Source organism: Bison bison, unplaced genomic scaffold, assembly GCF_000754665.1.
Source record: "Bison bison bison isolate TAMUID 2011002044 unplaced genomic scaffold, Bison_UMD1.0 scf7180017864519, whole genome shotgun sequence".
Taxonomy (NCBI): Eukaryota; Metazoa; Chordata; class Mammalia; order Artiodactyla; family Bovidae; genus Bison; species Bison bison.
The window spans coordinates 11,947,337-11,970,796 of record NW_011495072.1 but is presented as its reverse complement, the minus strand read 5'-3'; the positions used below and the strand labels follow the sequence as shown (position 1 = coordinate 11,970,796).

General features: G+C 42.2%; 1 protein-coding gene and 1 pseudogene across 1 annotated transcript in view; both read left to right on the top strand.

Moving 5' to 3' along the window:
- FNDC7 (fibronectin type III domain containing 7) overlaps positions 1-23,460 on the top strand; it is a 31,871-nt gene that overhangs the window by 6,149 nt on the left and 2,262 nt on the right. The window contains exons 5-11 of the mRNA XM_010831031.1: positions 3,970-4,227; positions 6,609-6,863; positions 8,346-8,603; positions 9,299-9,553; positions 13,309-13,563; positions 16,260-16,520; positions 19,526-19,555. Coding sequence (XP_010829333.1) covers positions 3,970-4,227; positions 6,609-6,863; positions 8,346-8,603; positions 9,299-9,553; positions 13,309-13,563; positions 16,260-16,520; positions 19,526-19,555 — 1,572 coding nt within the window. The remainder of the gene's footprint in view (positions 1-3,969; positions 4,228-6,608; positions 6,864-8,345; positions 8,604-9,298; positions 9,554-13,308; positions 13,564-16,259; positions 16,521-19,525; positions 19,556-23,460) is intronic.
- On the top strand, positions 4,380-5,412 carry LOC104981696 (annotated as a pseudogene).

The window sequence follows — 23,460 nt, the reverse complement described above, 5'->3', positions numbered from 1 at the left end:
AGGACTTCTCAGCTCAGCTCCAGACTTTCTCCTTTTTGATTAATGAGAAGGGCTGTGCACTGCAGCCACTGAGAGCAGCGATAAGTGATAAGTACAGAGCAGCTGGCAGCAGATATTTAAACTTATTATGAGCTTATTTATAGTGCGTTGGCAGTTCCCCCCAAGTAGTTTCAATGTTCTCTGCATGTGTAAAGAAATGCTGCTCAGAGTACACAGAGCGTGGTAACCCCATGTCTGCCTCACCCCCACTGCCCCGTAGCTGATTCAGCATACATGTTCAATATCACACAGCAGGAAACAATTCTTGTTAGGTTGTCCAGTTACCTCTCATCCCTTCCTAGGTTTAGACCAAGAGTATAGACAAAAAGAATTGGGCCGAACAAGGATTTATTCAGCAGACATTTAATGAGTGTGTCCAAATTTTGAGGTGGTACTACCCTAGAGACATAGCAGCAAGCAAAATAAACTTCCTGTTATGATGAGAATTTTAAACTTCCTGATGTGGTGAGAATTGATATTTCAGACATATTTCCCAAGCCCTCACTACAGGCCTGAGGCCAACACAGGGCTTCCCACTACCTCTCCTCCAGCTGTAAGCCGAGAAGCTGGAGCACGGTGTGTGTTCTTACCATCACTATCCCAGGGAGACCCAACCAGGGCCTCCGACTGCATGATAACTGGAAGCCCAAATTGAGCTGCAGCTATGAGCCCAAAGAATAAGAGGGAGAGAGAGGGAAGGGGGCAGATTTTTCCTTCTCTTGAGGCAGAGTGAGCCATCCTCTGACAATAAAGCCTGTTGTTGAGTCTCCAAGTCATGTCTGACTCTTTTGCAACCTCATGAACTGTAGCCCATCCAATCTCCTCTGTCCATGGGACTTCTCAGGCAAGAATACTACTGTCCATGGGACTTCCCAGGCAAGAATACTAGAGTGAGTTGCTGTTTCCTCCTCTAGGGGATCTTTCCGACCCAGGGATTGAACCTTCATTTCCTGCGTTGACAGATGGATTCTTTATCACTGAGCCACCAGGGAAGTCCACAATGAAGCCTAATAGATGCCAGACTCACCAATCAGATTAACTCTTTCATCTCTTGAGGATGTCCAAGGAAAAGGCGGAAAGAAAACAGAAATGTCCTCTCCAACAGTGCCTAAGTTTGGGGGGCAGTGAAAGTTGCCTTGTCTATGAGCCAAGGCTGAAATGTAGGGAGAAGGGTTTGCCTTTTATAATACTTCTCTAGGGAGAAATTATAACAAGGTGACCCTAAGGTGATTCATGATGGCCCTGGTGAGTTAGGATGTCTATGATAAACCAGTCTCCCTGGGCCTCTTCCGAGGCATTCACTCATTCTTTCCTTCCATAGACATTTATTGAGGGCCTGCTATATGCTGGGCATCGTTAGCTGATGAACATACAAAATCAAAAAAGGCATGATTTCTACACCCAAAGAATTGTGTCCCAGGAGGGGCCAATGTGTAAATCAATGGTTACATTTCTGGATAACAGGTTCTTTGATGGAAAGATGCACAGGCACAGGGGGGCTTCCCTTGTTGGCTCAGATGGTAAAGAATCTGGCTGCAATGCAGAAGACCTGGGTTCGACCCCTGGGTTGGGAAGATTCCCTTGAGAAGGGAATGACAACCCACTCCAGTATTCTTGCCTGGGAAATTCCATGGATAGAGGTGCTTGGTGGGCTGTAGTCCATGGGGTAGCAGAGAGTCGGACATGACTGAGTGACTAACACTAACTAACAGGCACGGGGTGGCACAGGGGAGCATCTACTTCAGGCTGGGGAACAGGGAGAGCCATCTCCTAAAGGTGACTGGTCTCTCAAAGCCTTCCTCTTCACTTGTTTCCCTATGTTTTAAAAGTTTTAGATACTTTAGACCTAGACTCTGTATTAGTTTGCTAGGACTGCCACAACAAAGTACCACAAACTAGGTGATACAGAAGTTTATTATCTCATGGCTCTGGAGTGCATAGGAGTCTGAAATCAAGGAATTGGCAGGATTGGTTCCTTCTGAGGACTGTCAGGAAATTCAGGCCATTCTCCTTGGCTTGTAGATGGTTGTCTTTGTGTTCACATGGCATTCTCCCTGTATGTGTATGTCTGTGTCCAGATTTTATCTTAAAAAAAAAATTATCTATTTATTTATTTTTGGTTGCTCTGGGTCTTTGTTGCTTCATGCAGGCTTTTTTTTTTTCAGTTGTGGCAAGTGGGGGCTATTGTCTGCTACAGAGTGTGGGCTCTTTCTCACTGCAGTGGCTTCTCTTATTGTGGAGCACGGGCTCTAGAGCACACGGGCTTCAGTAGTTGTGGCGCTCAGGCTTAGTTGCTCCACAGCATGTGGAGTCTCCCCAGTCCAGAGATCAAACCTGTTTCCCCTCACATTGGCAGGTGGACTCTCAACCACTGGATCACCAGGGACGTCCCAAAATTTCTCTTATAAGGTTATCAGTCATATTGGGTTAGGATCAACCTAATGATCTCAACTGATTACATTTGCTAGGAACTTATTTCCGAATGAGATCACATTCTGGAGTACTAGGGATGAAGACTTAGACACATGTTTTTTTGGTGCTTCCCGTGCCCCACGTGGGAAAATCAGATTGTCCTGAAATACTGCAGATGACCACTACCAGCCTTGGGCCCAGCATTACCCCAGAGTAGATCTGCCTCTGCAAATGAGTTGACTGTATAGCAGAAGAAGGGGCCTGTCAAGATGGCCTACAGGAGAAACATGGCTCGTATCTGCCTTGCAGAGGACGAGCTGAGTCCCAGTTTCCTCACACAGAGCCTTTCCTGTTTAACCCCACACCCCCAACCCCACCATATGTGTCTGAAGGGTGCTAGTCTCTGCACATAAGCTGTTCTCTAAGGTTTGTGGATGAGATGGTTGGATGGCATCACCAACTCAATGGACATGAGTCTGAGTAAACTCCAGGAGTTGGTGATGGACAGGGAGGCCTGGCGTGCTGCAGTCCATGGGGTTGCAAAGAGTTGGGCATGACTGAGCAACTGAACTGAACTGAAGGTCTGTGAGGTGGGCCTTATTATAGCACAGATTCCAGAGAACTGAGGCCAACTTTTCTCCTTCCCAGCCCAGGAGAACACTCCTCAAGCTTTTTTTTTTTAAGAGGACGACCCTGAGGAAAGGAAGGCCTACTTTTAAGAACGTAGAGGAAATTGTTTTGGAGACAATAAAAAAACTGACTTCCTGTGTGGCCATCACACTTGACACTTTCCTTCCTTCCCTTTGGTTTAGAATGAAAGGAAGTCTGCTTTTCTTTTAACAACAGGTACCTAAAAGCTCTTACATGTCTTAGCATGTATCAAAAGTAAAGAAGAAATGCTGCTGAAGCTAATCTAACTTTATCAATCTGTAATAGAATGCTTTATCTACATCTTAATGACATACCCACTTGGCTCTCCTAGCCTGTCATATTTATAATTTCATTTAATTACTTCAATCACTTATCAGATTGTGTGTTTACTCATTCACATATTCAAAATATGTTGATTGAGACTTCCCTGGTGGTCCAGTGGCTAAGACTCCATGTTCCCAATGCAGGGGGGCCAGCTTCGATCCCCAGTCAGGGAACTAGATCCCACACACCACAGCTAAGACCTGGCATAGCCAAATAAATTAATTGCAAATAACTCAAAATATGTTTATTCAGCACTTATATGTGCTAGGGACTGATATTAGATCAATTTTACACATTAAAAAAATAAATAACAGAAAGATTAAATAACCTGGCAAAGTCATAGCTAGTTACGAGTTTGCATAGTCAATGGTGGATATATTACCAGTTCTCAGGTACCCTGAATCCCAGTTTCATGCTTTGTATACTTGCAATTATCCTGTTACTGGAGTACTTCATCCTCTAAGCTCCACAATATTGCTAGGCCAAATCTTACTTGGGTTCTTGAGTCTACTGCAAAATATCAATTGTTTCTCAAAAATGTAGGTCCAGGTACTCCTGCAAACATTCAAGTCTCTTTTGATAGTGGTGCTCTGAAGGCGTCTGTTTCGTGGGCACCGACAGAAGGAGCTTTCAACTATACCGTGATGGCTTTGAGTGACTCTTCTAGGCTGAGCTGCAGTACAACTTTCAGTTCCTGCATCATCTACTCTCTCCAGTGTGGAACCAAGTACCTGATTTCAGTTTCAGCAAGTAATGATGCCGGATCTAGCAGATCGACTTCAGCAGTGACTTTGAAAACCGGTAAGTAAACAGGAGCGAGATCACTGTGGGGCTGGCAAGCCCAAGTGGCTGACCTTAGGGAAACAAATAATTACATGACAATGTTCCAGAATGCTCTAGAACAAATGAAAGCAAAAGCCTACTCTAAATGAAAGCATAGGCCCGTGGACCCCGCCGAGAAAGCATCGTTGAAGTCTTCCCCGCCTCCTCTGCCATCATGTCTAAATCAGAGTCTCCCAAAGAGCCCGAACAGCTGCGGAAGCTCTTCATCGGAGGATTGAGCTTTGAAACAACCGATGAGAGTCTGAGGAGCCATTTTGAGCAATGCGGAACGCTCACAGACTGTGTGGTAATGAGGGATCCAAACACCAAGCGCTCCAGAGGCTTCAGGTTTGTCACATACGCCACGGTGGAGGAGGCGGATGCAGCCATGAATGCAAGGCCACACAAGGTGGACGGAAGAGTTGTGGAACCAAAGAGGGGCGTCTCAAGAGAAGATTCTCAAAGACCTGGTGCCCACTTAACTGTGAAAAAGATTTTTGTTGGTGGCATTAAAGAAGACACTGAAGAACATCACCTGAGAGATTATTTTGAACAGTACGGGAAAATTGAAGTAATTGAAATCATGACTGACTGAGGCAGTGGCAAAAAGAGAGGCTTTGCTTTTGTAACCTTTGATGACCATGACTCCGTAGACAAGATTGTCATTCAGAAATACCACACTGTGAATGGCCACAACTGTGAAGTGAGAAAAGCCCTGTCTAAGCAAGAGATGGCTAGTGCTTCATCCAGCCAGAGAGGTCGAAGTGGTTCTGGAAACTTTGGTGGCGGTCGTGGAGGTGGTTTTGGTGGGAATGACAACTTTGATCGTGGAGGAAACTTCAGTGTTCGAGGTGGCTTTGGTGGCAGCCGTGGTGGTGGTGGATATGGTGGCAGTGGGAATGGATATAATGGTTTTGGTAATGACGGAAGCAATTTTGGAGGTGGCGGAAGCTACAATGATTTTGGCAATTACAACAATCAATCTTCAAATTTTGGACCCATGAAAGGAGGAATCTTTGGAGGCAGAAGTTCTGGCCCCTATGGTGGTGGAGGCCAATACTTTGCCACACCACAAAACCAAGGTGGCTATGGTGGCTCCAGCAGCAGCAGTAGCTATGGCAGTGGCAGAAGGTTTTAATACTGCCAGGAAACAAAGCTTAGCAGGAGAGGAGAGCCAGAGAAGTGACAGGGAAGCTACAGGTTACAACAGATTTGTGAACTCAGCCAAGCACAGTGGTGGCAGGGCCTAGCTGCTACAAAGAAGACATGTTTTAGACAATACTCATGTGTATGGGCAAAAAACTCAAGGACTGTACTTGTGACTAATTGTATAACAGGTTATTTTAGTTTCTGTTCTGTGGAAAGTGTAAAGCATTCCAACAAAGGGTTTTAATGTAGATTTTTTTTTGCACCCATGCTGTTGATTGCTAAATGTAATAGTCTGATCATGATGCTAAATAAATATCTTTTTTTTTTTTTTTTTAATGTGCTGTGTAAAGTCTACTCTGAAGCCATTTTGGTTAACTACCCCAACAGTGTGAAGTTAGAATTCCTTCAGGGTGATGCCAGGTTCCATTTGAAATTTATTTACAACCTGCTTGGTGGAGAAGCTGTTATCTTCAGAACCTTGGTGTAGTTGAACTGACAGTTACTGTGTTGTGACCTGGAGTTCACCATTAAAAGGGTCACCATGCAAAGTCATGGAGCTTTTTTTATTTATTTTTTGGTTATTAATGATTGTTGGCACATCCTATGCAATATATCTAAATTGAATTATGGTACCAGATTAAGTTATAGATGGGAATGAAGCTTGTGTATCATCCATTATCATGTGTAATCAATAAAAGATTTAATACCCTCAAAAAAAAATAAATAAATGAAAGCATAGAGTTGAACATTCTGATGAGTCTGAGTAATGTTGATAGTGAAACGAGATCTTGTGCTTTGGAAAAAGCACTTTGAAAATTAAGAGGCCTGTTTCCTCTTCCAAATCTTTCACTAATCAGTCTATTTTCTTTTGCATTTGAAAAGTTGTAAATATTCTAAGATCCAGTTTGATCACAACCCTAACTGTGCGGCCCCTTATTTACATCATGCTTCACAGACCTAGGCCTGGTAGGAGCTATTCTTTAAGATAAACAGGGAATGTCTATAGTTTGGAATATGTGTTTAGATATCTGCCCTCTTTCATTCTTATCAAAGAGATAAAGACATACATATGTGGGAGTCTACACTTCAATTTAGAAATATTTGTGTGTTTTGAGAATGTGAACTAACATTTAGTGAACAGCTACTATGCAAAGCCACAAAGAAAATCTCTTGTAGTACTCTCAGACTCCTTTTTGTTTATCATTTCCTAGTTGCTTGTGCACCTGGAAGAGTGGCGATCCAAGAAGATCCTCCTGGCCACCTGTCCGTAGCTTGGTCCAATGTAGATCTGGGTGATTACTACGTGGCCTTCGTGAAGAGTGATGATGGCTTGGAAGTACATTGCAACACTTCCCTCACCCAGTGCAATTTCTTATCTGAATGTGGCTTCACTTACTTTATTAGTGTTTTTGCCTATAACAAGGCAGGGCAGAGTCCTTTGGGTGATGTGTTTAATTATACCACAGGTGAGTTGCGCTTGATGCTTGTAAAGGGAGTTCTGAGTTCACTAAATTCAGTCGCAGAATGGACCACTCATTGCATTCCTTGACTTCGACTATTTGGGAGTCATTCTAAGTCCAAGAATGGAAAGTGAATCTCTTCTTTCACGTTCTTTCCTGGGGAATTTGGACTAAGTGGACTCAACCTTAACAAGAATACAAGGTTTAGGAGTAAGAAGAAAGGAAAGATTGTTGCTATTCAAGCTTGCTCTGAAAAATTGAACCCTCCATCCAGATCTACTCATTGTTCATCCCTGTTCTGGATGCTGAAGGGGAGGCAAACCTTAGGTCTCAGAGTTCACTCTTTCTCTAAGCCCAGAAGACAGAGGTGCAATGGCAAAGATGCCTCATGGTGTAGAGAGTTCTGGAGTAGGACACCTGGGCTTGAGTCCTAACTTGACCACTAACTCATTTGTAAAGTGGAAATAATGATGTCTACCTTGTTAAGTCCCTTAGTATCCACGACTGCAAAATGGGACAAATAATCAGGAGTACATGAATGTGAAAGGGTCTTTATACATAAGAAAAGTACAGTGCAAATATTTTTATTAGCAGCTTTATTGCTGTTACTATTATTCTTCTGCACTAGACTTAGGCCTTCTACAGGGCAGGGATTATATCTCATTCATCTTTTCATCCTGAATGCATATCATAGTGTGACTGGCATATGGGAGATGCTCGATTTTTAAAGAATGAATGGAGTGAGAGACTTAAAATTAACTATATGTACAAATAAGAATACAGTAATACAACTATATAAATAACAATTATAGCTGGATTACATACATTTTTATCCAGATGAGGGAATCAAATAATTGGTGCCTTTGGAATTTGGAGTCAGAGGCCATCAATAAGGTCTCAAGGGCCTTCCAGAAGGAGTGGTTTTGAACTGGATCTTTAAGGATGAATGGAATGTTGGTGGAGCAAGAGCATTCCAGAGAAACCCCATATGAGTTAGACATTTGTCACAATTTGTCCATGAGGTAATGTAGGGCTCTTCTAAAATGTACTAATGCAAGGCTTCCTCCTCTCCTCCACCCCTTAGTTTTATCTAGTTTAGAGTCTGGAAAGACTGATAGGATTTAGAAGTTAGACTAAATATGATTTTGTCAGGAGAAGGGTCCCACATTCCAGTAGAAGGGACACAGTCTCTGAAAAACGGGAAAAAACATGCACGTTGGGTGGAGAATTAAGGAGTCAGGTGAGGCAGGGGGTGTGGGGAGCAGCTGGATGTGTCGACAGGGTAGCGCTTATTATAACCTTGAATGTCATGCAGAGAGAAGCTATCCTCTATGTAGTGGGTGTCAGGCCAGGATCACTGTTGGGCAGACCTGTAGGAGACTCTTACAGTGACTGCAGAGACTCCTGGGCATGGAGACGCCGGGACTCAATGCTCCTCTGACAGCATGGCTCCTGTACTGACGTCCTTCTCTCTACTCCTGCTTGCAGCTCCCTGTTGTCCTAGTGACATTAACCCTGTGCTGGTGTCCAGTGACAGAGTCGAGATTGTCTGGTCTCCTGTCCGAGGTGCCGAACTTTATGAAACAAAGGCTGTGGATGGGTTCAATGTGGTTGAGTGTAATGACACGGCTCCGGCTTGCACGCTTTCTGCTCTAGAGTGTGACACCAAGTACAACATCACGGTATATTCCTTCAGCGAAGTCCGGGGCAGCAATACGTCATGTACTTCCCAATTCATAACCACAGGTATGATACAACAAGGATTTTGTTCACCGACGTCTGGATGGCTCACCTCTATGTCCCTCAGGAAAGGCATTCAGCAAGTATGGTAAAAAGGTTAACTGCCACTAATGACTCTTGGTAGGGATCCTGAGAGTCCCTCTTACTAAGGAGAGGCAGAAGAGAAGGTGGAAGAGGGAAAGAGGACAGCAAGAAACAGGAAACCCTGGGGAGAGTGGAAGGATTGGCTGGGGATTACCTCAGCCATTCACATCCTCCTAACTTTGGGGCCGGAGAAGGCAATGGCAACCCACTCTAGTACTCTTGCCTGGAAAATCCCATGGGCGGAGGAGCCTGGTGGGCTGCCATCTATGGGATCGCACAGAGTTGGACACGACTGAAGCAACTTAGCAGCAGCAGCAGCAGCTTTGGGGCACTTGCCTATAGTCACACCATGAAGGTGCAAATGTTTGTCTTAATTACTTTTGCTTTTGGAGTTCAAATGGCTCCTTAACATTTTCCAGTTAGCCCAACACTATGGGAATCTAATACCATCTGTCAATGTCAGCAAGGTTTCCACACAAAGGCCCTAGGAATATGGCCTGAGCACAAGGTATGGTTGAAAGTAATCATCTCATTTAGGGGAGAAAACAAGTTTTAGACCAAATGCCACGTGTGATATTTCTTGACTCTGTTTCAGTTCATAATCTAAAATCTCTTAGCTCCTTGCAGTCCTGAAATCAAAAACATTTCAAAGGATGACTTTTCCATGATTAATGTGCGCTGGCAATCCACTAATGATGAGGCCACTTACACGGTGACTGCCCAGGGAGAGAATGGGCTGCACCAGTGCAGCAGCACCGGAGAGTCCTGCATCCTGGGGGGCTTGCCCTGTGGCTCAGTGTTCTCTGTCACCGCTGTGGCTGAAACACCCGCAGGACGGAGCCTGCCCAGCTACAGTGTGCCTCTAGAGACAGGTATGTAACTACATACAATGGAATGCAATGGAATATTAGTCAGCCAGAAAAAGGAATGAAATTGGGTCATTTGAAGAGGCATGGATGGACCTAGAGGGTTCATACAGAGCGAAGTCAGAAAGAAAAAAGTAAATATTGTATAATATCATTTACATGAGGAATCTAGAAAAATAGTATAATGATCTTATTTGCAAAGCCCAAACAGAGACACAGACGTAGAGAAAAAATGTATAGATACCAAGGGGGAAAGGGGAAATGAGTGAGAGGAATTGGGAGATTGGGACTGACATGTATACTACTGATACTAAGTATAAAATAGACAACTAGTGAGAACCTCCTGTGTAGGTCAGGGAACTCCACTTAATGCACTGTGGGAACCTGAATGGGAAGGAAGTCCAAAATGGAGGGGATATGCGTATATGTATGGCTGATCCACTTTGCAGAAGAGTAGAAACTAACATAACATTGTAAAACAACTATACTCCAATAAAAAATAATTTAAAAAAAGAAAGAAATGGTATGTAGCAACTGCAACTTGAACCTTAGTTCCAGTGGGGTCGTTAGGAATTGTTTTAGGATATGAACTTTATCACTTGATTTACCCTAAGTGTGGTAGAAATACATTAATCTCAGAGAAGCCTTTCAAAGAGCCCCAGTCTTAGGAAACTTTCCACACAGGTTCCATATAAATATCATCTGAAGGCTCTAATATATTCATACACCAACATCAAAGGAGGAATCCACTGACTCTGCAAAAACATTTCTTTGCTTCATATTCCCCCATGACACAATCTACCAAAGCATCTAACAAGTGACCAAATGAGCTGGCTTGTCATTTATTTCTTTGGTTCAGCCTTTCAAATCTTTCTCTTAAAAAGGTTTTCTGAGTTTCAGTTTCCTAATTGGTAGAAGAGGATAATGGCTTCAATGGGTGGTTGTGAATATTACATTTTTTATGCTGCAAAGCACTTAGCATAGTGCCTGCTTGCATGGTAGGAGCTGGATAAAAGAAAGCTGTTATTACTTGATAACATTTGAGTGAATGAAATATAGCAAATTACTTAAAGCCTTTGGGTCTTATTTTCTCTTATATATAACGATAGATGGCACTTTGGAGCAGATACGTTGAAACATAAAAGGCCAATAGGGACAATGCCAAATATGCAGGAAGGTTCCAGATATCCTATATGCTGTATAATGGATCTTTGAAGAGTTGAGAATTGATTGTGGTACTCTTAGGTGGCTAAGAATATTTTAAGCTTTTATATAAACCATGTTATAAGGTTTTATATCAACTATAATATGTTTTATATCACAATGCAAAAAGGCAAAATGGTTGTCTGAGGAGGCCTTACAAATAGCTGAGAAAAGAGAAGTGAAAGGCAAAGGAGAAAAGGAAATATATGCACATTTGAATGCAGAGTTCCAAAGAATAGCAAGGAGAGAGAAGAAAGACTTCCTCAGTGATCAATGCAAGGAAACAGAGGAAAACAATAGAATGGGAAAGACTAGAAATCTCTTCAAGAAAATTAGAGATACCAAGGGAACATTTCATGCAAAGATGGGCACAATAAAGGACAGAAATGGTATGAACCTAACAGAAGCAGAAGATACTAAGAAGAGGTGGCAAGAATACACAGAAGAACTGTACAAAAAAGATCTTCAAGACCCAGATAACCGCAATCATGTGATCATTCACCTAGAGCCAGACTTCCTGCAATGTGAAGTCAATTGAGCCTTAGGAAGCATCACTATGAACAAAGCTAGTGGAAGTGATGGAATTACAGATGCTCATGATGATGCTGTGAAAGTGCTGCACTCAATATGCCAGCAAATTTGGAAATCTCAGCAGTGACTGAGATTCCACGGGACTGGAAAAGGTTAGTTTTCATTCCAATCCCAAATAAAGGAAATGCCAAAGAATGTTCAAACTACCACACAATCGCACTCATCTCACTTGCTAGCAAAATAATGCTCAAAATTCTCCAAACCAGGCTTTAACAGTACGTGGACTGAGAATTTCCAGATGTTCAAGCTGGATTTAGAAAAGGCAGAGGAACCAGAGATCAAATTGCCAACATCTGTTGGATCATCAAAAAAGCAAGAGAGTTCCAGAAAAACATCTACTTCTGCTTTATTGACTATGCCAAAGCCTTTGAATATGTGAATCACAACAAACTGTGGAAAATTCTTCAAGAGATAGGAAATACCAGACTACCTGACCTGCCTCCTGAGAAATCTGTATGCAGGTCAAGAAGCAACAGTTAGAAATGGACATGGAACAATAGACTGGGTTACAAATCGGAAAAGGAGTATGTCAAGGCTGTATATTGCCACTCTGCTTTTTTAGCTTATATGCAGGGTACATCACACAAAATGCCGGGCTGGATGAAGCACAGTCTGGAATCAAGATTGCCGGGAGAAATATCAATTACCTCATATACGCAGATGACACCACCCTTATGGCAGAAAGCGAAGGACTAAAGAGCCTCTTGATGGAAGTGAAAGAGGAGAGTGAAAAAGTTGGCTTAAAACTCAATATTCATAAAACTAAGACCATGGCATCCAGTCCCTTCACTTCATGGCAAATAGATGGGATGGAAACAGTGACAGACTTTATTTTGGGGGGCTCCAAAATCACTGCAGATGGTGACTGCAGGCATGAAATTAGAAGACTCTTGTTCCTTGGAAGAAGAGCTATGACCAACCTAGACAGCATATTAAAAAGCAGAAACATTACTTTGCCAACAAAGGTCTGTCTAGTCAAAGCTATGATTTTTCCAGTAGTCATGTATGGATGTGAGAGTTGGCTTATAAAGAAAGCTGAGTGCAGAAGAATTGATGCTTTTGAACTGTGGTATTAGAGAGACTCTTGAGAGTCCCTTGGACTGCCAGGAAATCAAACCAGTCAATCCTAAAGGAAATCAGTCCTGAATATTCATTGGAAGGACTGATGCTGAAGCTGAAACTGCAATACTTTGGCCACCTGACGCAAAGAACTGACTCATTGAAAAAGACCCTAATGCTGGGAAAGATTGAGGGCAGGAGGAGAAGGGGACAACAGAGGATGAAATGGTCAGATAGCATCACCAACTCGATGGACATGAGTTTGAGCAAGGTCCAGGAGTTGGTGATGAACAGGGAGGCCTGGTGTACTGAAGTCCTTGGGGTTGCAAAGAGTTGGATGCAACTGAGCGACTGAACTGACTGATCAACTATGTACTATGAAATGCATGAGAAAGGCAAAACACATTTTATTGCAAATGTGATAATACGTATTAGGAGAAGAGGTAAATGCAACCATTGCATTGAAATTTGCAACTGGAATCATTAAAGCTGAAGAACAACAAAGGATTTCTTTCTTATACTGAAAAAAGTTGGGGAGAACCTCACATTAATTACCCACAGCCAGTTAGTGAACTTCGTTCTCGGGGAAAGTACTTGCTATATACAGTGATGTTAAATAATGTATCAGAGAGAATGAGATTTTGCTTAACAAAAGGACATTTTTAAAGTTTTTAAAAATTTTTTATTGCAGTATAGTTGATGTTCAATGTCATATAAGTCACAATACAGTGATTCACAATTTTTAAAAGTATGTTCCATTTATAGTTATTAAGGATATTTTGACTAACAGTTAAAGGTTTGAGAAATCTAGGATACTGACTGAAAGACAGAATACCATGCTTGGTTGTTTTTCACAAATAACCCTTAGTGGAAATAAATTCCCAATTTTTTCTTTTTCCCCATTTGAGCGCCGTGCTGCTCAGCCAGTCTGACGGTAACTCAGGTCACTCAGTCAGTAATCAACGTGAGCTGGACTGTTGGGACTGGGGCCCTAACCTATGTGACGGTTCTGCAGTCACACACAGGACAGTCAAAGTGTCACACCCATCAAAACCACTGCCTCCTGGGATGCATCACATGCGGCATCAATTATACAGTGGCAGTAAAAGCAGTTAGTGCCACTGGGTTGACTGCGGACTGCGCCCACCAAAGTTACTCCTCTAGTAAGTGAAATCTAGACTCTAGTTCTAGAGTATCAACAAGGACCTTGACTATTATAGATCCAGACATAAGCCCTTCCATCTCATTTAAAAGCATGCTGCATCTCCACCACGCTTGCATGATAAATTCAGATTACTTTCTAAAATGTTTGCAATTTTCCTCTTGATTCAGAACCTCAAAGCTTCAGAGGCTTTTGTTGGTGCATGCTAAGTCACTTCAGTTGTGCCTGACCCTTTGCAACCCCCTGGACTATAGCCTGCCAGGTTTCTCTGTCCATGGGACTGTAGCCCTGTATCCCACCAGGCTCCTCTTTCCATGGGATTATCCAGGCAATAATCCTGGAGTGGGTTGCCATTTCCTCCAGGGATCTTCCCAACCCAGGGATCAATCCGTGTCTCTTGTCTCCTGCATTGATGGGTAGGTTCTTTACCACTAGCACCACCTGGGAAACCCTTTTGGTAGTTGGTGAATGAACTCCCTGATAACAAGGTTCAAGTGGACTTTCTCTGAAAGAAGGCTTGGTTTTTATATGATCTAGCTACGTGCAGCACAGAGTAACTCAGTCAGGCAGAGTTTTCAGAAAGCATTTAGATCACATATTCTATTTGGCTTGAATTTTTTGTTTCTCAATATTATTGCGCTACTACCTCTCTCTTCTAAACCACTCCAGCTTCTCCTATGGTATCTTATTTTAACAGGCTTCAAGAGCAAGTATTGCATTTTGTTCTTCACAAAGACCAATTAGGGAATGGCGGGAGAAGTAAGGAGTGGTACAGGGTTAACAAATAAGATTTCACTGGTATGATTCTAGTCCACTACAGTGGCTGTTTAGAGCGCTGTTTCAGGAAAAAAAAAAAAAACTCTCAAGATTAATGGGATGCCTCTCAGGCTTAATGGGAGCGTAAGTACCGCAACCAGTTAGCTGCATCTGTTCTGAGACATGAGGTGGGACAGTTGAGATGTAATTTTCATAGGACTTACCTGGATGTCCAGTGGTTAAGACTTTATGCTTCCACTACAAGGGGCTCAGGTTTGATCCTTGGTTGGGGAACTAAGATCCCATAAGTCTTTCAACAACAAAAAAAAGAAATTAATTAATTAAAAAATGAAATTTTGGCATCCCAAAGGTAGTAGAGTGAGTCTTCAACTTAGGAGTCTAAAGATATGGCTTCTTAAACTGTCCTGCCTTATCTTATTCCCTGATTCTATTTCCTCCTTGGTAAGAGAAATAGGAATGATTATGGTGTGAAAGCATTTAAAACCTGCTGCATGCTATGTACTAAGTTGCTTTGTGTGCATTTATTAGTCACTCAGTCATGTCCATGGAGAAGGCAATGGCACCCCACTCCAGTATTCTTGCCTGGAAAATCCCAAGGACGGGGGAGCCTGGTGGGCTGCCGTCTATGGGGTCGCACAGAATCAGACACGACTAAAGCGACTCAGCAGCAGCAGCAGCAGTCATGACCGATTGTTTGTGACCCCAAGGACTGTAGCCTGCCAGGCTTATCTGTCCATGGGATTCTCCAGGGAAGAATACTGGAGTGGTCACTTCAGTTGTATCCAATTCTTTGCAACCCCATGGACTGTAGCCTGCCAGGCTCCTCTGTCCATGGAATTCACCAGGCAAGAATACTGGAGGGGTAACCATTCCCTTCTCCAGGGGATTATCCCAACCCAGGGATTGAATCCAGATCTTCTGCATTGCAGGCAGATTGTTTACTATCTGAGCCACCAGGGAAGCCCAGAACACATATGTAATCTGCTTTATAATTTCTTTCATTAGAGTTGCTGCCTAAGTTCTCACCTTGATATCTAGTTCTGGAAATACGGTCCACTGCTTACCCTCACACCTAAAAAACCCTTTTTTTTTTTTAAAGAATGAATCAAAGGAACCTAATTATCTGTAATACTTATTATACAATAACATCTTTATTTTGTTTACTGAGGAATCCACCATTTGACACCCAATGTGTGGCCTGCTCAAGGTATTCAGTAAAGGAAAAAGGGAAAGTACCCAGTCAGCACAGATGAAGTGTGGACTAGCGACAAGAATCATGTTACTCAGCTCAGCAAAATTTAGGTCTTTTCAACTAAAGCTGAATGCAGTTAATTATATCTAAATTGAATCCCACTAAAATCATTATGGGCTTTCCCAGTGGCTCAGTGATAAAGAATCTGCCTGCAATGCAAGAGAGTTGCAGGTGACACAAATCAATCCCCAGGTTGGGAAGATCCCCTGGAGCAGGAAATGGCAACCCACTCCAGTATTCTTGCTTGGAAAATCCCATGGAGAGATTAGCCTGGTGCGCTACAGTCCATGGGGTTGCAAAGAGTCAAACATGACTTAGTGACTAAACAACAACAACAAAAATCATATTATGGGTACTATGGGTAGGATGTTATGAAGGATCTTGACAAGGATTCTGTGTATTTGACTCATACAGTTTGAGTCATATACCCTTCATATCTGCCAAGTACTTGGACTCACCATTGCTCTCTATTGAAAACTCATGCCCCACCTCACCCTCACACATGGATCTCTAATCATGTGGCCCAGGACAGAAGGAACTTGATACCCCCTCAAATCTTGCTCTAATCGGTTGTCATTTAGAGCAGGACACTTACGCTGTTTCCCATAGTAGCAGAGGCTAGGTTTGTGGTGGTGGTGGAATAGTGATGTGTTTGTTTTATCCTTCAGGTGCCTGCTGCCCTTTAGGGGTGAAATTATACAGGCTGGGCCCTAATGGCATCCGGATCCACTGGCAGGCCTCCAGGGGCTCTGCCAATTACAGCACCGACCTCTATGGTTCCAAAGGCATTTTCACATGTGCCCCAAGCGCTGGCCTCAGTTTCTGTGATGTTACCGAGATACCCTGCGGGGATGTGTATACCGTGATGGTGTCACCAGTTGCTGAGACGGGACTGAAGCTTACTTTCTGTCCAAAAAAAATATATTCAGGTAGAGAAAGTTATGACCCTTTATTTAAAACTAACCCTTGACTCAATCTGTGAATGAAGGCTAAGAGCAATCACACTTTGCTATGTAGGAAGATCAAAAAGGGCATGACATTTCTACATCCTATAGGCAGATTCTGGCAACAGGGGACCCCAAGCTCCTTTGGAATTGTGATGCTTTGTTATAATTTGATTTGGAGGTACTCCTTTCATCCCTCTCCCTCTCTTCAGAAAAAGGAACAGATGCTTGCTTAAACAGTAAAATGGATTTAAAACAATTTTCTGCTTTGAGATTTGAAGATAGGTTTTATTCATGGTTAGAGGTAATGACAGACAACATGGAATATTTGAAATTAAGAGACTTGAACCTTTATTTGCACAGATTCAGACTTATGATTGAGGGAGAGTTGGAGGATCAGAGAAAAACAAATTTATAAATCATAAGCTAGGTTTGGAAGTACGAGTGGGCAGACAGTCTGTGATCACAAAACATGACTGTCAGCAACTGCCATTTCAACAGAGCTGATGGAAAAAGACGAGCAATTCTCCTGCTCTGTATTCCAGCACCTTCTGCTACCTTGCCCAGGGCATTGTCATATTTTTTTCATATATTTATAAAATAAAAAGATGATGAGGTCCTATAACTCTGCAGGGGAATGCAGGAAGAGTAATAAATGTTGGCTTAGAAAGCTTTACTAGTAACCAGAATCTAAAATTTCCAGTTATGTGTAGGTGACAAGAAGGTTCAAGACGGCTCCTGGTGATGGAACAAGGCCAGTTCCTCTTCGGGGGTGTTCTCACTATCCTTGGCTGTCATGCTCTGATTCCTTGCTTTCTCATTATCTTGTCCAGAGGACAAGCTGGCCCAAAGCATGGCCCTATGAGAAGGGACAGGAGTAGGTTGTTGGGTTGAAGATGAGCTCTGAGGAAGCAGAGCCTACAGGTCAATAATGATACTTCATTGTATTTGCATAATGCTTCAAAATTTACCAAGTGTTTTCACGTTCAATATTTCACTGAATGCTCAAATAACTCTATAAGGCAGGTTCAACAGATTTTATTTTCTCCAATTTATAAATGAGAAAACTGAGATTCAAAGGCTCCCAAATCTCTATCTATAACCCTTCTCTTCTTCTGATCTCTAAATCCATATTCAAACATGTTATCTCTACTTAGAGATACACCTCAGGCATTTCAATTCCTCAAGACCAAAAGGAACTTCTGATCCCATGCAGTTTCTGATCTCCCATCATCCTTGTTTCAGGTATTCAAGCCTGAAAACCCTGGCGGCAGCTTCCCCTCTCCCTCACCTTCCATATCTAAATAGTCTCCAAGCTCTGTTCTTTTCACTCCATGATGGTCTCTAAATCCAACTTCTTCTCTTCATTCCTACAGCTACTTCAGTACTTCAGGGTCTCACTACCTCTCCCCTATACTATTACACCAGTCCTATCCTCCTGCCCTCTTACCAGTCTTCATGCTATCACTAGAGTTATTATTCCAGGACACGGACCCAACTGTCTTTCTTTCACGCTACAAAATTCTCAGAAGTTTTCCATTGCTCCATAGGATAAAATACAGTCCTCTGAGCATGGCATTTAACATCCCTTACAATCTGTCCCTCTTCTATCTTTCTACACCTGTACTAACAAAAGTTTAATGTAAGTCTGAAAATTTAAAATTTTCTAGTAGCCACATTAAAAACATAAAAAGAAATAGGCAAAATTAATTTGCATATATTTTCATTAATCCAATATATCCACAATATTCTAATTTTCAACATGGAATCAATGTAAAAAATTTGTATTTTTTCCATAGTAAGTCTTCAAAATCTTGTGTGTGTTTGTTTAAGACAGCACATATCAGTTTAGACCAGCCACATTTGGAGTGCTCATAGCTACATATGGTGAGTGGCTACTCTATTGGACAGTACAGTTCTCGGCTCATTCCCCAACATCCTTACTGAGAAGACTCTATTCTCTAGTCCTATGGAGTCATTCACACCCCTCTGCCCTTACCACACATGCATACTATGCCACATCGTGCTTCTGGGCTAATGCAGCACTCCTCGCTTTGCCTGGAATTCTGCCCCTCCCCCAACCAAGGGAACTCCACCAGCCCAAACTCCCCCTCCTCTGTGAAGTCTTCTCCAGTTCTCATAGGCTGAGTTCATCTCTCTCTTTCCTTTATAACTCCACAGCACACATTATTGGCACCACACCATATTTCTGTGAGTTGAATGTCTGTAATTTCTGCTAAATGGCAATCTCTTAGACTCTCAGTACTTTGCATATAACTGTTGCCCTATATATTTTAAGTTAAAAAAAAAAAAAGAATGAATAAGAGTTTATGTGTTTCTCTATGATAATACAGCCAGTAAGTGAGTGAGTGAAGTCTTTGCTTCTTCTCCTAATTCATACTCACAATTTAACTTTTAGAGAGACACTCTCTCTGATGGTTTGTTAGTTGGAACTCTGATATCCTTTGGTGGGGTGCCATCTCAAGCCTATAGTCTTTGCCCTTTAGTAAGGGTTGGGTGTCCAGACTCAGGTTAGGGAATCTATCTTTGCTCTGGCTCCTTGATAAAAACCATGCATTTGGGGGAAGATTGTTGCTTTAGTTTTTTGTTTTTCTTTCCCCAATATTAGTGATGCCTTAATCTTATAATTAGGATGATATTGTAAATGATAACAATGATTAATATTTTTTGAGTGTAGTGTGCTAGCCACTATTCTAAGGGCTTTAGCTGGTGCTAAATGTGCATTAGCTTGACTGATACTTATAACAACCCTATGAGGTTGGCATTCTTATTCTTGCCACCTAACAAAGTGAAGCACAGAAAAGTGAAATGACTTATCCAAGTTAACAGTGTTAGCAGTTGTCTCCTTCTCTTATTACACAAGTTGGTTCTTATTCATTCTTCACTCACTTCCTATTATTCTTTCTTAAATTGTATCTCAAATACGTCAATGAATCTGTTTTAAACGCTTGTGTTTTTATTTATTACAGTAACCTGCTCTGGAAGTACACTTGGAATGGGTAAGTCATTTTTCTCATGGATAAACTAGAAAGAAATTTTTTGTTAAATTTTCAGTTCAGTTCAGTTCAGTTTGGTCGCTCAGTCATGTCTGACCTTTTGCAACCCCATGGACTGCAGCACGCTAGGCTTCCCTCTTCATCAACAACTCCCACAGCTTACCCAAACTCATGTCCATTGAGTCATTGATGCCATCCAACCGTCTCATCCTCTGTCGTCCCTTTCTCCTCCAGCCTTCAATCATTCCCAGCATCAGGGTCTTTTCAAATGAGTCACTTCTTCACATCAGGTGGCCAAAGTATTGCAGTTTCAGCTTCAGCATCAGTCCTTCCAGTGAATATTCAGGACTGATTTCCCTTAGGAATGACTGGTTGGATTCCCTTGCTGTCCAAGGGACTCTCAAGAGTCTTCTCCAACACTACAGTACAAAAGCATCAATTCTTCGGCTCTCAGCTTTCTTTATAGTCCAACTCTCACATCCATATATGACTACTGGAAAAACCATAGCTTTGACTAGATGAACCTTTGTCAGCAAAGTAACGTCTCTGCATTTTAATATGCAGTGTAGGTTGGCCATAGCTTTTTTTCCAAGGAGCAAGTGTCTTAATTTCATGGCTGCAGTCACCGTCTGCAGTGATTTTGGAGCCCAAGAAAATAAAGTCTCAAACTGCTTCCATTGTTTCCCCATCTATTTGCCATGAAGTGATGGGACCAGTTGCCATGATCTTAAGTTTTCTGAATGTTGAGTTTTAAGCCAACTTCTTCACTCTCCTTTTTGTGTCCATCAAGAGGCTCTTTAGTTCTTCTTCACTTTCTGCCATAAGTGTGGTGTCATCTGTATCTCTGAGGTTACTGATATCTCTCCCAGCAATCTTGATTCAAGACTGTGCTTCATCCAGTCCAGCAGTTCTCATGATGTACTCTGCATATAAGTTAAATAAGCAGGCTGACAATATACAGCCTTGACGTACTCCTTTCCTGATTTGGAACCAGTCTGCTGTTCCATGTCCATTTCTAACTGTTGCTTCTTGACCTGCATACAGATTTCTCAGGAGGCAGGTCAAGTGGTCTGGTATTCCCATCTCTTTCAGAATTTTCCACAGTTTGTTGTGATCCACACAGTCAAAGGCTTTGGCATAGTCAATAAAGCAGAAGTAGATGTTTTTCTGGAACTCTCTTGCTTTTTTGATGATCCCATAGATGTTGGTAATTTGATCTCTGGTTCCTCTGCCTTTTCTAAATCCAGCTTGAACATCTGGAAGTTCACCGTCCAAGTACTGTTGAAGCCTGGCTTGGAGAATTTTGAGCATTACTTTACTAGCGTGTGAGATGAGTGCAATTGTGTAGTAGTTTGAGCATTCTTTGGCATTTCCTTTATTTGGGATTGGAATGAAAACTGACCTTTTTCAGTCCTGTGGCCACTGCTGAGATTTCCAAATTTGCTGGCATATTGAGTGCAGCACTTTCACAGCATCATCTTTTAGGATTTGAAATAGGTCAATTGGAACTCCATCACCTCCACTAGCTTTGTTCGTAGTGATGCTTCCTAAGGCCCACCTGACTTTGCATTCCAGGATGTCTGGCTTTAGGTGAGTGATCACACCATCGTGATTATCTGGGTCATAAAGATCTTTTTTGTATAGTTCTATGTATTCTTGTCACCTCTTCTTAATATCTTCTGCTTCTGTTAGGTCCATACCATTTCTGTCCTTTATTGAGCCCATCTTTGCATGAAATGTTCACTTGGTATCTCTAATTTTCTTGAAGAGATCTTTCGTCTTTCCCATTCTATTGTTTTCCTCTATTTCCTTGCACTGATCACTGAGGAAGTCTTTCTTATCTCTCCCTGCTATTCTTTGGAACTCTGCATTTAAATGGGTATATATTTCCTTTTCTCCTTTGCCTTTCACTTCTCTTCCTTTCTCAGCTATTTGTAAGGCCTCCTCAGACAACCATTTTGCCTTTTTGCATTTCTTTTTCTTGGAGATGTCTTGATCGCTGCCTCCTGTACAATGTCATGAACCTCTGTCCATAGTTCTTCAGGCATTCTGTCTATCAGATCTAATCTCTTGAATCTATTTGCCACTTCCACTGTATATTCATAAGGGATTATTTAGGTAATCAATGGTCTAGTGGTTTTCCCTACTTTATTTAATTTAAGTCTAAATGGTCTAATGTTTTTCCCTACTTTCTTCAATTTAAGTCTGAATTTGTCAATCAGATGTTCATGATCTGAGCCACAGTCAGCTCCCAGTCTTGTTTTTACTGACTGTATAGTGCTTCTCCATCTTTGGTTGCAAAGAATATAATCAATCCAGATACTGACCATCTGGAGATGTCCATGTGTAGAGTCTTCTTTTGTGCTATTGGAAGAAGGTATTTGTTATGACCAGTGCATTCTCTTGGTAAAACTCTATTAGCCTTTGCTCTGCTTCGTTCTGTACTCCAAGGCCAAACTTGCCTGTTACTCCAGGTATTTCTTGACTTCCTACTTTTGTATTCCAGTCCCCTATAATGAAAAGGACATCTATTTTAGGCTTCAGTTCTAGAAGGCCTTATAGGACTTCATAAACCATTCAGCTTCTTCAGCATTAGTGGTTGGGGCATAGACTTGGATTACTGTGGCATTGAATGGTTTGCCTCAGAAACAAAAAGCAATCCTTCTGTTGTTTTTGAGATTGCACCCAAATACTGCATTTCAGACTCTTTTGTTGACTATGATGGCTACTCCATTTCTTCTAAGGGATTCTTGCCCATAGTAGTAGATATAATGGTCTTCTGGATTAAATTCACCCATTTCAGTCCATTTTAATTCACTGATTCCTAAAATGTCGGTGTTCACTCTTGCCATCTCCTGTTTGATCACTTCCAATTTACCTTGATTCATGGACCTAACATTCCAGGTTCCTATGCAATATTGCTCTTTACAGTATCGGACTTTACTTCCATCACCAGTCTCATCACAACTGGGTGCTGTTTTTGCTTTGGCTCCGCCTCTTCATTCTTCATTGTTGTTCTTTAGGGTGACTTAATGAAGTCCGAATCAAAGCTGACTCTTCAATTATAAAGGCAAATGCTTTCTTTCTGTGGTTTAAAGGGTCCCTGCTCTCCTCTTGCATAACTTTTTCTCCCCTCTTACATTGCCTCCCCTCAGATTCCACCAGTGGAGAGGAACTCCACTGGATTCTGAAATTGTTTCAGTCTTCCAGGAAAATAAAAACATGCTTCAGAGAAGCAACTGATTCATGCCTCACTTGAGAGAGTGGTTCCTAGCCCTGCTGTACATTGTGTCACCCAGAGAGCTTAAAACTAATCGATTTGTTGTTGATTTTCAGTCAGTAAGTCATGTCCGACTCTTTGCGACCCCATGGACTGTAGCCCACCAGGCTCTTCTGTCCATGGGATTTCCCAGGCAAGATTACTGGAGTGGGTAGTCATTGCCTTCTCAGGATCTTCCTGGAGATCTTCTCGACCCAGGGATCAAACCTAGATCTCCTACATTGCAGGAAGATTCTTTACCATCTGAGCCACCGGGGAAAAGCTTCTTAGGTGATTGTAAGGTGTAGCCACGGCTGAGAACTGCTGCTTTAGAGCAGAGCTTCTCAAAGCTTATTGTGCATAGAAATCACCTGGGGCCTTATTAAAGCAGATTCTGATTTCGTAGGTGTAGGAAAGATCTAAGACTTTGCACTTCTAACAAGGTCCAGGTGAAGCTGGTGACACTGATGCTGCTGGTCTGACCACACTTCTGGCAGTCAGGTGTTAGAATCTGTTAACGGCCTGCAGAGTCCTAAGATGCCTGCTTCCAGTTTGCATGGGTGGACGTGGCCAGCAGAGGTAAACGGGTGCTGAAAGGGCACCTGGAGTAAAGGTAACCCTCACTGCCACTCAGATGTGCTCAGGACTG